Here is a 13,461-nt window from a genome sequence, read left to right on the forward strand (position 1 = left end):
TACTTTATCTGGATCCGTGCAGAGTGCTTTGTGCCTGCCAAATAGAGCCATTGTTGCTATGTTTTGTAATGTATTACTTCAAAGTTAATGTAGTGGATCTGGTAAGATGCTCTGCCAAGTTTTGGCAAGTGTAGAAGTTGGGGAATCCCGGTTCCGCTGAACCGGGGTAGGGATAGCAGTATTGAATGCTGTGTCTCCAGCATGTGCTATTCCAATTGGCAAGAGCTGTTGGGGAGGCCTATATGTATATGTATATGTATGTGTGTGTCTTGAGAGGTGCTTCTGAAGAGCTGAAGATACGGCAAGGCAAGCTGGACCCGTCTTCAAGACCAGACGTGCACATGGTGCCACTCTCATGCAGCAGCCTGGAAAGCACATGCTAGATGACTCCCAGGTTTGCAGTAAGGGTTTTATTGAATAAAACCTGTGTTAATTAATTTACTACATTCACCTTAATTAGGCATTCCCCGCGTTATCTATTTTGCTGCAAACCTGCGTGGTGTTTGGTTTTTTAATGGTAATATGTAACAGCGTTACAGGTCCTACCGGGGCAAAGCTGGGTGTTTCTGCGGGACACGGCTGTAGCTGCAGTAATGAGGGAGGCATTGGTGATAGAGGTCATGACTTGGACGTTAGCGGTTGGGAACACGTATCGTACCCCGTTTCACGATGATGGATGGTGGCTGCGGACCTTGTGCTCCTGTTGGCGATGCGCGGGGCGATTCGTGCCTCCCAAAGCAGGGTTTGAGCCAGCTGCCCCCTTTGCGGCATTGGGAACGGGAATTCGGTTCCACGCGGTTTGCTGTGTGGTCGCTGGGACTAACGCTTCCTAAGCCTCTGTGCATTTGGAGGGTGGCACCAAAGATACAACTTACTCTCCTCAGCGCTCTACTAGCAGAGCAGTTTTGTGTTGGTGCTTTTAACTCGGTCAGTTTAATCCAGCTCATCTACTTGGACTCTTGGAGCTCAGATCACTGATTTTTGCCGGAGGGAGGACAGCATGCACAGTCCTCAGCTGCTCCAGAAGAGCAGCCAGCTGGGGTGCGAGCTTCTCTGGATGAGGTGGGAGCAAGCCCCGGCTCCGTGCCCTGGGCCCCTGCGTGCGGAGCGGGCAGCCGCGGGCTTGGGAGGAGAGGTGGGCTCCCAAGAACCGCTGCGGGTCGGCGTCGAGCAGCCAGACCGCTGAGAAACGGCTACTTCTGCTGTGTGATTGGCACCGCGTGCGCTCCTGTTGTGCTCTGCTCAGAGCAGAAGCCGGTGTAATGACAGGGACAGGGCTCGTCTGTCGCAGGTCAGGACGCGCAGCGGTACCTTGCAGGAGCTGGAGAGGAGGGGCACGCCCGCGTGCTCTGGATCTCTCCTGATGGGTGGCTACGTCCCGTCTCCGGTGTGGCCTGGCTTCCCCTGCCCCGGCTGGCTGTCCGACGGGTTCGCCAGCCGTTGCAGGGTGCTGCTGGAGTGTGCGGCGAGGAGAGCCGCAGGAAAATCAATCCTCGAAACAGTTCGGGGTGACGCTTTCTCCCTCTCTCTCGCTTCCCAGCTCTTTAAAAGCAAAATGGCTTTTAAAACACGAGGAAAACATCCAATTGACTGCTTCCTAAAATCGTGGACAAAGATTCTGTCCTTTTAATGTAAGGGGAGGTTTTTTCCTAATGCTACAGCACATTGAGCATTAGGTGGTGAACATTTTTAATGTATTTTTCCAAACAGTAGATAGTCTCCATTTTTCTGTGTAAAAAGAACAACGTTCTTAAATAATCAAGACAGTAGTTATTTCCAGTCCTCTCCTTTTCTTTGCTGCTTCCCTTCCCACCCCGCCAAATTACCTCACTGGATGATTTATAAAAACCGTATTTAGAGGATAGAAAGCCCTCGGTAGCTCTGTATTCTGCTTGTCTGAAATTCTCCATGTAAAACGTATGAATTTGTTTCTAAGAGTAATATAAAATTAATGGATATGATCTGTGAAAAAATGCGGTATTTTCTCACTTCTGCCGTAAATATCTTTTCAGCCAAATGCGTTTCCCTCCGAGACACAAAACCAAACTAGCGAGACGGTGATGAACAGATAGGTCTCCAAATCAAACTCCTCCTTTTCCCCTAATATTTTCATTGCAGCAAGTGAGAAATACGGGTCTGCCAGTCTGCCTATTGAACTATCTGCTGCAGCTCAACTGCAGCGAGGCAGCCGTAATCCTATTGTGCTCCTCCGGCAGTCTCCCGGGAAGCAGGAGGCATTGAAATTACTGAGCTGTTGTCCTGTCCCCTCCTCACCTGTCTTTGTGGCTGTAAATGCAGTGTCTGCCCGTAAATAACGGTTTGTTGCACCTTTAAGCACGTTCCCTAACAAGAGGCGGTGATTTACTGAGGTGATAAGCTGTAACTAATACTAGGGTATCATAATAGGTAAATAGATTAGCACTGTGCTTCTCCCTATTTTGCTTTCTAGGGAGCCCGCTGGCTCATTCACTCGGAGACGCTTACCACAGTGCTTTGCACCGCGCCGGGTTCAATCAGCCGCTCGCAGGATTGCCGCTATCGGTGCTGGGGTGGATGCGGCTGATGAAACGCAGTAGTGAACCTGTGGCGTAGCGCCGATCCCTTAGCCTGTTTTCCTTTCCCTTTCTGTTCCCTGGCCCAGAAGTGCTTGTAGTGGTCTGCACCAATATTCAATGCCATGGCTATAAGCCGTCCTTCGAGCGGCATCACCAGCATCCGTCGCGTCACCGCTGTAAGTACGCTGGCATTGTTTGTCGCCGAGAAGGAAGAAGAAGCGTGGGCAGCCTGGGCATGATCCGTGCCTTCCCCCAGTCTCGAGCTCCTTGGTTTTCCCGACGGCGAGACCTTGGTTTCCATGCTGCCTGGCGGGTCTTTGGTACAAAAGGGCCCTGGCAGGGAAGGAGCAGGGCCAGGGGATGTGGCTGGTCCGAGTAATTGTGTCACAAATTTTGTGATACTTGGCACGTTCTTAAAGACCTGGCTCCTTGAGGTGGGGGATTAAATAATGAGCTCCCTTTATTTTTCCAGGCAAGGCTTAGCTCTGCGGTTGCAGAGAGGTGTTTGAAATGTGACTCGAGCTGAAGGGACAAAAAACCAAATCTTTGCCTTTCAGCCCTCTTCTCTCTCCTTGTCCCCAGGATCCGAGAGTCCAGCGGAGGGCTACGAGGATGATGAGGGGACTGGAGCATCTCTCCTATGAGGAAAGGCTGAGGGAGCTGGGCTTGTTCAGCCTGGAGAAGAGAAGGCTGAGAGGGAACCTTACAAATGCTTATAAATATCTGGAGGGTGGGTGTCAGGAGGATGGGGCCAGACTCTGTTCAGTGGTGCCCAGCGACAGGACAAGGGGCAACGGGCACAAACTGAAGCACAGGACGTTCCGTCTGAACATGAGGAAGAACTTCTTCCCTCTGAGGGTGACAGAGCCCTGGCACAGGCTGCCCAGGGAGGTTGTGGAGTCTCCCTCGCTGGAGATATTCAAGACCCGCCTGGACAAGGTCCTGTGCAGCCTGCTCTGGGTGACGCTGCTTCGGCAGGGGGTTGGACTGGGTGACCCACAGAGGTCCCTTCCAACCCCGAATATTCTGTGATTCTGTGATAGGTTGTGATGTTGTAGGATTTTTTCAATGGAAGTGTGTAAAACTATTGGAGGCATCCAGAAGGACGTAAAGTGTGGCCAGCTTTGGGTGGGTGGGAGTATTTACGAGTATCTTAAGGCAAGGTCAGTCGTGTTCTGCGCTGAGACATGCTCTTGCAACGTCTGGTCCTTTTCAGAGAGAGCAGAAACAGAAATGGGACTGGGTAGCAGCAAGCTGAGTATCTCCGAACGGGTTGTTTCTCTCGCTTCCTTAGGGAAGCCCCTTGGGCGACTCATCATTGAAATTTTGCTTGTTTTAAAATCTTTCTGGTTTCCTGCGTTTCCCAAATGTGAAAGCTGAGGCTGCTGCTCCTTTCTGCCTTGGTTTCTTAATGCAGTCATCGTTAGCACATCAGTATTGATTTATTCCCATCAAAATACATCAACGCTTAAAGTAAAACACAACCCCACGAAGAACGATACAGGCTTTGCGAATGGAGAAAAGTAGGTCAAGCATCGCACCAGCCACCCCAGCGCGTATCCCTTTCAGCCAGACGAATGTGTGAAGAGACCGAAACCGTCAGCGCGCCGTCTGACTGCCGTTATTGTGCCTCCGTTGGCACCAGCCCTCTGTGACTGAATGAGGGTCGGAAGCGCCACTTCTGCTGCGTTAACCAGGTTGGATTTTACACCTGCGCTGCGTGCAGGGGCGCGGCGGTGTGCACGTTAGAGGATTTTTCCTTTCCCCCGTTGCAACAGTTGCCTTCAACTTCGGGAGGAAAGCCGCCGCGTCATTATATGCAAGGGGCATCACAGCAATGCAGCACAGGAACGCGATTTAAATCTGATCATTAAACTGCCGCAGCGAGAGGCTGCGAGAGATGGTGTGGATGGTCCATCTGCAAAATCTGTGCTCCTGTTGGAGGAGGAGGAGGAGGGGCAGAGGAGGGGGGAGGAAAAGCAGCTGCTTGGCTGCACGCTGAGAGGGAGAGCCTGACTGTTGGCACCATCTGTAGCTGTCCTTTGTGCTTGCTGCTTTATCTCTTCGTTATCGTGCGATCCGGAATTTCTCGTGCTTTGAGTGTAAATGAGTCGAGATGCGCCTAATACCGTCAGCATAAAAAGCAGTAACCAAGTACACTAAAGATGAATGGTGTAATCTGTAAATTCATTTCGAGTTTGTTTCATCTCGCTTGAATAGCCCAGGAAGTGATGTTCTCCAGAAGCCAGCTGTGCCAGATGTGCGCACGGGGTAGATAGCCGTCTCGCCGAGCGGAGGTGAACGGGGCAGGGGAGAAGGGCGGCCGCCCCAGCATTGCCAGCCGAGGAGAGCAGGCTCCGTGAGAGGGTTTTCGCTGCTGCTGCGCAGGACGGAGGGGGTCTGGTAACTCCGACGGCGGCTGCAAACAGCTCTGTGTTCATTCCGTGCGCCAGCACCGGGGCGGGGAAGAGAGCGATGATTATGCGTGGTACAGGAGTCGAAACGTCCTGGGGGAGGAAAGGTTAAACCTCTCCGTAATGAGTGCTGGGATAGGGGTGAGCAAATTTCTTACGGTTTATACCTGCAGCCTCTTCGTTTCTAAAAACACGGGGCCTCTCCAGGTAACTTGTGGGATGAAAGCAGCCAGCTTATCTCGAAGACCTCTTTGTTCTTTGGTGGTTTACATATCACCTTTATAAACGTGTGTATCGGATATTGGTAGTGATAATAACTCATTAAAATCTTTTTGTATCTTCACCTCGCCAAAGCAATGCTCATTGGCATATTACTTTTCCGGGAATTACTCTGCTTTTTTTCCGAACAGGTTTGGCGTTTTTTGGCAGATTCATGCCCTCAGACCCATGAGGTTGTTGCTTTTTATCTTGTTTGCCAAGCGCATGGAGGTGTGCGGGAGGAGCGGCTCCCTCCTCCTGTCGAAGCCCCGTTTAAGATGGACGATTTCCATTTGACACGGCGGTAATTACGCTCGGCTGTGGAAGTGCTCAGCATCCACTATTACTCTGCGACAGTGGCCGCGTGTTGCTCAGTTCGGCGGAATGCTGTGTTCGTGGCTCTCACAGCTCGAGTGGCTGGGGTGTGCAGGCAGAGACCCTGCGAGGCGGGGGTTTGTGTATCCAGGCGGCTGGGAAAGGAGAGGGGGGGCCTTTGTCGCCAGCACGTTAGTAACGATGTGCCAGGGATAAAAGGTGAGTATGATTTGATCAAATGCTTGTTGACAGATTCCTTGGCTAATCGAGAAGCAGCTTAGACTGACACTCGTTGCTGGAACACTTCACGGAGCTCGGGGGAAGGCTTGCTGTAGGCTGCACGTCAGGCTGACAATTTCCCAGTGACTATAGTCAGTGACATAAAGAAGCGGTGTCCCCTTTTTGTCACAGCAGAGCTCGAAAATGGCTCCCTGAACACTGCTCTCGACCTTCCACTTGATAAATGCAAGGAAATGACTGCCTCTCCTTCGTCCAAATGTGTGATTAATTCACAGGAATGGCCCAGGCTTGAAGTATTTTGCTTGCATGGCCGTTAAACTTGAGAAATTCCGGTTGTTTCTCGTGCTGAAAAATCATATTAGTGGGTGTTCATGGCAAAGCAGGTTCATTTTTTTCCCCCTACAAATACAACTTTACAATTAGTCTCTTTGGAATTTGTCCTCAGTATGTGTTAACTGTACCTGTGCATAGCTACTGGAAGAAGAAGGTGGCGTACCCTGAAAAGATGGTTTGCTGTGACTTGTTACTTGGTGAAAAGACCATCATTAGAAAAATAAAAAAAATGAAAATAAAAGCCTCAGTTTTAAAGAATTCTGCACTTGTCTGTCTTAAACCAGCAAGCCTAAGATCAGATGCAGAGCTCTCCCACTCCAAACCACTATGGCAGCTTGGGTCTTGGGTAGTCTTCTGGTTCTCACCTGCTTGTGCAGTCTGTTGATTTGTGTTTGGTTCCTAACACCTCAGGAAAGCACTTATTTAAAAATTAAATACAAAGCATTTTCTTGTTCCGAGGGCTTTGTAAAGCATACTTTAACGAAGGAAAAACCCCAAGCGCTTCCACTTGAGAATGTTTCTTCAGCTGCGGAGCTTTGCACTGAGTCTGCACTTCGTTCCGGTGGAACTCTTCACCGCGTCGTGCCTTGGCGACTTTTTGCTGGCGCCACTCCTGGTGCTGGAATGGAACAGGCGGCTTTGAGGCTCGGTCGGGCACTGCTGGAGGCTTCGGCGGGTTGCCCTGGTCAGGTGCGCTCGCGGGAGCCACGTTTCACCCGCGATCCCTTTCTGCTTGCTGCAGGGCAGGTGGTTTCTAGAGCAGGGGCTGGTCTTCCTCTGAGCGGGAGTGCGGAAGGGAGAGGCTGCGTTTTCAGAGCTGATGACCCCTTTCGTGTCTTCAGAGGGAGCTGCAAGCTTTCCGTCCCTCTGGGAAATCTCTGCGTCTTCGCAGTCCGTAAGTGTGATTTTCCTGTAAGCACAGCGTTACCCTGATTGAGCAGAAGATTAGGCACGTCATGGAAATACACATTTGGGGGTTGTGCGGGGTCAAATACAGATTGAAGTGCCTACCTTTGTATCCGTACGTCAGCGCGGCCATATTCTCCTCTTTATCCTTGGAAGACCGGTAGCTGATAGCAGTTTTGGGAGTGAATTCCTGCACGTGGGTTTCTCTTCATGCTTCTCCAGTTAAGCTTTTGCAGAGAAACAGCCAAACAGAGAAGAGATCCTCTTGTTCTTTGCTCCCCTCTGTGAATGATGTCTTCTGTGTGTTTTTGTTACGTTATGATTAGTGTGAAATGGATTCTTCTCTGTCTTTTTCCCCTCGCAACAGCTATCCCCTGTCCTTGTGCCTCATCGTCCTTCATCTCTGTGCTGCTCGGCTCAGACGAGTCCTCTTGTGCCTCCCAGGCTGTGCAGAATGTTTGCAACTTGTGTAAAAACATTGTAATGATAGTGTAGGGCAATTACAGACTCCATTTGATAGGAGAATAATGTGAGTGGTGGTTAGTGGGCAAGCTTTTTGTTCCGGGGGTTTGCCCATTCGGATTGCGGCTCCTGCAGCGGTAGCTTGCGTCTGCGCTCGGCTGCGCCGGTTCTTCGCTTGTGCGCTGACTGTCGTTGTGTTCTCTCTGCGCAGCCCTGCTTTCGTCGTGGTGTGAGGAGCTGGGACGGCTCCTGCTGCTTCGCCACCAGAAAAGCCGGCAGAACGATCCTCCCGGGAAGCTACCCATGCAACCCCCCATGAACTCTATGAGCTCCATGAAACCCACCCTCTCGCATAGGTGAGTCTCGGCCCACTCCGCCGGGAGTGGCTGTCTGTACCCATGTGCCACGGGACGGATCTGTGGCTTGAAACGCTTGCTGTGGTGATGAGGAAGGGCTGAGGGAGCTGGGCTGGTTCAGCCTGGAGAAGAGAAGGCTGAGAGGGGACCTAATAAATGCTTACAAATATGTCAAGGGTGGGTGTCAGGAGGACGGGGCCAAACTCTTTTCAGTGGTGCCCAGTGACAGGACAAGGGGCAATGGGCACAAACTGAAGCACAGGAAGTTCCGTCTGAAGATGAGGAAGAACTTCTTCCCTCTGAGGGTGACGGAGCCCTGGCCCAGGCTGCCCAGGGAGGTTGTGGAGTCTCCTTCTCTGGAGATGTCCAAACCCCACCTGGACATGGTCCTGTGCAGCCTGCTCTGGGTGACCCTGCTTCGGCAGGGGGTTGGACTGGGTGACCCACAGAGGTCCCTTCCAACCCCTACCATTCTGTGATTCAGTGATTGATGGAGGTAGCTACACTGCTTCGTGCACCGAACAGCACTATGGACAACAGGGGATCTGTCATTACAGCAAGCACTAAACAAACTCGGGTTTTGACTTTGCTGGTGCCTGGTGCGTAGCGAAGCACCACTGCCGTCTGCAGATTGTGCTCAGATCTGGTGGGCTTGCTTTCAAACTTCAGGGTGTGCCCTAGAGATAAACTTCTACAACATGTCTCTGACCAGATGTTTTCCTGCTGCTTTATTTCAATACAACTGGCTTTTCCTGAGGTTGGAAACGTTTCACTGATGTTCTGTTTTGAAAGTTGCGTTGGAAGTGTGCTGTGTACGAAGCAGTTGTATAGTGGCCGTAGCCATAGATGGGAGAATGTCCTATACCACCTTGTATCAGGTGAGGACTACAAAGCTCTGAAGTTAATTTAGAGAAAATGTGAGCATTAAAGGACACTGGAAGAAGCTGAAAATGTGAAGCCTTTGACTACCAAATTACGTGGAGGAACAATATTTGTATTTCTTGTCTGCAGAGCCTAGGTCAGGGCAAAAGCTGAAGAGTAAGCGTAGTCAGGATTAAACATGCATTTTATGCTTTATGTTTCTGGGAGTGTTTTCCAAGGCTTGCTTTCCCTCAGGATCACATCAAAGAAACCACAAGTAGTATAAATTGGTTTTAGTGTAAGGCACTTTTGTTAGTAAAGGATTGTAAGAGTGTGGATGAGGCTAAATTCTTTGTACCTAGATTCTGTGGTAGCGTAAATAACTTGAACTTTTGTGCTGGAATGGAACTTCGGGACATCTGTGTATGCATTGGGACGTGTGAATTTGTCTGGAAACCACTTTTGGGTTTGAGCTGGCTTTTTTTTTTCATTATTTTTGTTGTATTTATGGGAAAAACATGCAAATATTTTATTATAGCCCTTCTTTTTTGTAATATAATTAATACACAATCACTGACTTTTCAGAGTACCTGTATCATCTGTCTTTTCAGCTGCTTATGAAATGATCGACTGTAAGCACACTTTGAAAAAAAAAAAAACCCACCAGAAAACCTTCTGTTCTAAAATAACTTATTTTTACACCCGGGAGAAGCTTCGCAGAAGCCAAGGTGAAATTAGTGGCCAGACCACAGAGAAAGTGCGGTGCAGGGTGTGAGCTCTCTTAGGTGTAGTTCTGTAGTTTTCAGCTGCCCGATTCCTGCCTGACCTTGCAGCCTCTGTGCCCCTGGAGCCTGCAAAGGAGGGATGAAAGCGCTCTGCTATCTCACAGGGGCTGCGTGCTGCGGGAATAGATAAGATAGGCACAACTCTCTGCTTTCATGGCAGTTTTCCACTGAAACTCTGTCACACATCAAAAAATAAATGCTTTCTTCTGCTAAACCTAAATATCAGCATTTCTGGCAATACAGGGTTACCCAATATTCGACCTAGTAGTACAACACCCTGCCCAGCATCAAACGGTCCTAGAAGTTTCTCTGGAGTATTGCCCTTGAAATGCTTTACTGAGGAAGACGCTGGGAGTCGGTTCTAGGTTCCTGCTGTTTGCCCATGAGATGCTCCTCTAGAATCATGATTTTTGTGACATAGCTGCTTCTCTATAATAGCTGCAGCGGCCGCTGAAGGATTTGGAATACCTGCATCGCTGCTTCAGTGTGTGCTGTCGTCTCGGCTGTGGTTTTGCCATAACGATGAGTGCTCGAAGCCTCTCAGGTGGTCCGTTAGAATGACGAGACACCTTGGGGCTCTCCAGCTTCTGTTTCCAACTGCAACTGTTCATTTTCATGGATGTTTTACAATTGGTCTGTAAGGCGGTAGTGAAATGTGGGAGAATGGAGTTTTCTGTTTGTTTGAATTAAAAGACGCAAAGCCATGAAGTACAGTCCCAGTGATGAAGCTGTTGATGAAGCAGCGTTTGTATTTGCAGTAGATCACGTTTGAGTCAAAAGCTTAGTATTAAAGTTCACAGTATCATCTCTAATTCACAAGGTTTTTGTGTGAATTCCAACCAAAAAAAAAAAAAACCTTGCATTTTCTGCAAGAAATTGATGTAGCCAGCTACTTAAAGTTCTGTAGAAAAATTAGATATTAAATTAGAATAACCAAGAGCAAATTCAAGAACCTAAGGCAGGTTAACAGGGGGAATATAGAACATATGTCAGCTGCTGAATATCACTAGACAAAAAAAACCCCTTCCCCTGTCATTGGACTGTCTTGAGTGCTTCACACAGAGCTTTTTCTGCTCTTGCTTTTACTAGCAACAGAATTACCCTGAGCTCTAGTCAGGGGCCAGAATCCTGATGTACCTGGCACTGCTGAAACACAGCTGCTTACTCTCAGCCTTGAAACAGGGCTCAGCTATTTAAAATAAACTCTGACTCAAGAATGTAGCACAAGAAGCTAAACCTAAGGATTCACGTTTAAGAAACGGTGGGCGCATACACTGGAGGGAATTCGGGTCTAGCCTGTTTTTAAAAATGAAAGGCTGTCTCTAAATAGTTAATTGAGCTGCGGGAGAAAACTGAAGTAGGCAGCTCAAGGAGGGCTTTGGTGGTAATGCTGTTGGTCAGATGCACTTACAGAGAGCAGGATAGAAGCCATACAAGGATGGGCACACATGTGATAAATGCTTTCAGAGTAGGGACTATCTTGTGCTATTTTATTGCTAAATTTAGTTTTTCATTAACAGAGTGGTCGAGTGTTGCTTATAGAACAAAAATTCAGCGAAATACCTGCTTCCTAATGTAGGGCGGTTGGTTGTGCTGTAAATTCCTGTGCTTTGTGAACAGCATGAGCACTGGATTCTTAAAAAAACCCACCCCTCAACCTTACCTTCTTTTTGAAGTCAGTGCAGTGTAAGAATGGTTAGCTCAAATTTGCATGTGAGATTCATTGAATTTTTTAATTATTATTTTTATTTTATTTTTAGACTTTTTTACTGGTTCATGTGGGTAAACTTCACTCCTATACCGAAGGGCCAGAATGAGACCTATCCACCTCCTTAATCCTGTGTAACTTCTAATTTAAGTCCTACTTAACGGATTTATGGGGGACTTAGGGAGAGACAGTAGTCTTTGAGCTGGCCCTTCTGCACAGGAGTGAAATTTCATGGTTTCTACCTTGCAGGGAGTAATGTAACTTCTTTGTGTTGTGGTTTTCCAATCTGATGTAACGTCTGTAATAACAGATACTACTCAGTGTGGCTGTTTTTTGTTTTTTTTCTTAACCTTTAAATGAATTTAAGGTCTTTGGAAAATGCTGTGATGCAAGTACGAATCATTGTCAGTGTGCACCTTCCTTTGCTTTGAGCAAGGTCCTACTTAGTGCTTCATTGCATAAAGTGGCGGACCTTTGCATGCGGATCAAATGGAATGTTGGCTGAAATGGGTAGTTTCCATCGATCCCAGCGGGAATTGCACCCTAGTTCAGTTTAAGGTGGATCTGACCCATGCAAGCCCTAGGGGCTTCTCATTTCTTGCGTAGCTTTGTCAAAAAAAAGGCCTGAAAATAAGCAGCAGTTAGTTGCAGTTTGGTACGTTGTCGTGAGCATTCGTCCGGTTCTTATGGTCTTCTCTCTTACTCTGAATTTTAGTGTGCTTTATTAATTGCCAGCTGTCTTGGAGTGAGTGACCAAAGGGTAGTCATGTCTGTAGAAAGCATTGTTGAAAAATACAAAGATGAAATTGTTTTTATCACAAAATGCTTAGTGCCACAGGTTTTGAGAAAATTAAACAATAGATCAAATTAACTAGTATTTCAATATTATGGTAGGTTCTTTATTTATTATCATTATTGGTTTATGATCAGGCGATTGCCATAAATACCTTTTATTGGTTAGGCTTGCTTTACAGGGGTGCTTCTTTCAGTGTTTGTCTTCTCCCTTTTTTCTTCCAATTTAAACTTTACAAAGAACTGAACTTTCAGCATGGGGAGGAGCCTTTGGAAAAGAACGGCAGTTCTGTGTCTGCGGTTTTCCCGGGTGGTTGGGGTCGGCTCTTACATCCTTCGGTACAAATCAGAGCGATCTGGCTGTAACGTACCAATGCAAACAGCATCAGAGGTTCTGCAAAGGTTGCTGCCTTTGCAGTTTTGCCATCATAGGTGGTTTTGACTGGCAGTGTTAGTCACTTTAAAAAAGAGAGGGTGACAGAAATGTTTGGTTAAAGGTCAGGTGCAGCACATACACACACGTATGAAAACAAGCACCTCGTGCGTGCTGTGTACATCGGTTTGAAGTCGGGGATCGCTTCGTTACTGTGTGTGGCCGTGGTGTACAGGAACAATCTTTGCAAAAGAATTCGAATTCTTCAGGTGAGGGATAAGATTGTTTCAAAGCCTTTTCATCTTTCTGTTTGTGAGATTGTGAAATAAATGTAATTAGGGACTGAACAGATGGTAAACTCTAATAATACAAGAGAATATACCCATTAAAGCAACCTGTATTACACCTGATTCTGCAAGAGCAGCCTCACTTTTTCTCTTGTCTTTCTTACTGTCAAGAAATGTTAAAATCCACCATCAGGAGAAAATAAGGAAAAAGTTCAGAATCCAAAAACGTTTCTGCAGAAGTACCATTTCTTAAAGAAAATAAAACCTCGAGACTTGTTCAGAACAGTATGAAGTAAGGCCCCTCATGCTCTAAGCATTGTAAAGGCAAAACTAATTGCTTGAAAGTGCTGTCCCAAGACTTGTTTGCCCATCTTGTCCTCCGAGTGAAACCACTGATACTGGTTTTAGTGCATGCACTTGTTTAAGGGGAAGAGGTGGAAGAAAACCTTGAGAGAACACTGAAGGTAAAAGCAAAGGATGGTACTCCATAGCTGAAAACTGATAATGCGTAACCATTAGCTGTTGATAACTAAACATGTAATATTTTCGTGGGAAAAATCTGCATTTCGTTTTAGGTGAGGTAAGTTTGTGGTCGATTCTTTTGGTAACAGGAGAGACGGAGACACGTGATTTCTGAAAACAATAACAGGCAGCTAAACTTCTCTTTGAATATGTATTCTTCACGTGCTTGGTAAAAGGTATAGGATAAGCATCATCTTTTACTGTGTGTACAGCACCTTGCACAGATGTGTAAATAGGGCTTCTGTATTGATCAGAGAGTCAAAGCCAGTGCTATTAGAATCAGAATAGTAGGTA

General features: G+C 47.5%; 1 protein-coding gene across 5 annotated transcripts in view; it reads left to right on the plus strand.

Moving 5' to 3' along the window:
- The window catches only part of ZMIZ1 (zinc finger MIZ-type containing 1), a 363,339-nt gene that overhangs the window by 301,881 nt on the left and 47,997 nt on the right, over positions 1 to 13,461 (plus strand). For all 5 annotated transcript variants that reach the window (XR_012764244.1, XM_075422954.1, XM_075422952.1 and 2 more), the window contains exon 7: positions 7,695 to 7,839. Coding sequence is in view for 4 of the 5 variants with exons in the window: in XM_075422954.1 (XP_075279069.1) it covers positions 7,695 to 7,839 (145 nt within the window). In the remaining variant the exon portion in view is untranslated. The remainder of the gene's footprint in view (positions 1 to 7,694; positions 7,840 to 13,461) is intronic.

Source organism: Opisthocomus hoazin, chromosome 6 (genome assembly GCF_030867145.1).
Source record: "Opisthocomus hoazin isolate bOpiHoa1 chromosome 6, bOpiHoa1.hap1, whole genome shotgun sequence".
In the NCBI taxonomy this organism is placed as follows: domain Eukaryota; kingdom Metazoa; phylum Chordata; class Aves; order Opisthocomiformes; family Opisthocomidae; genus Opisthocomus; species Opisthocomus hoazin.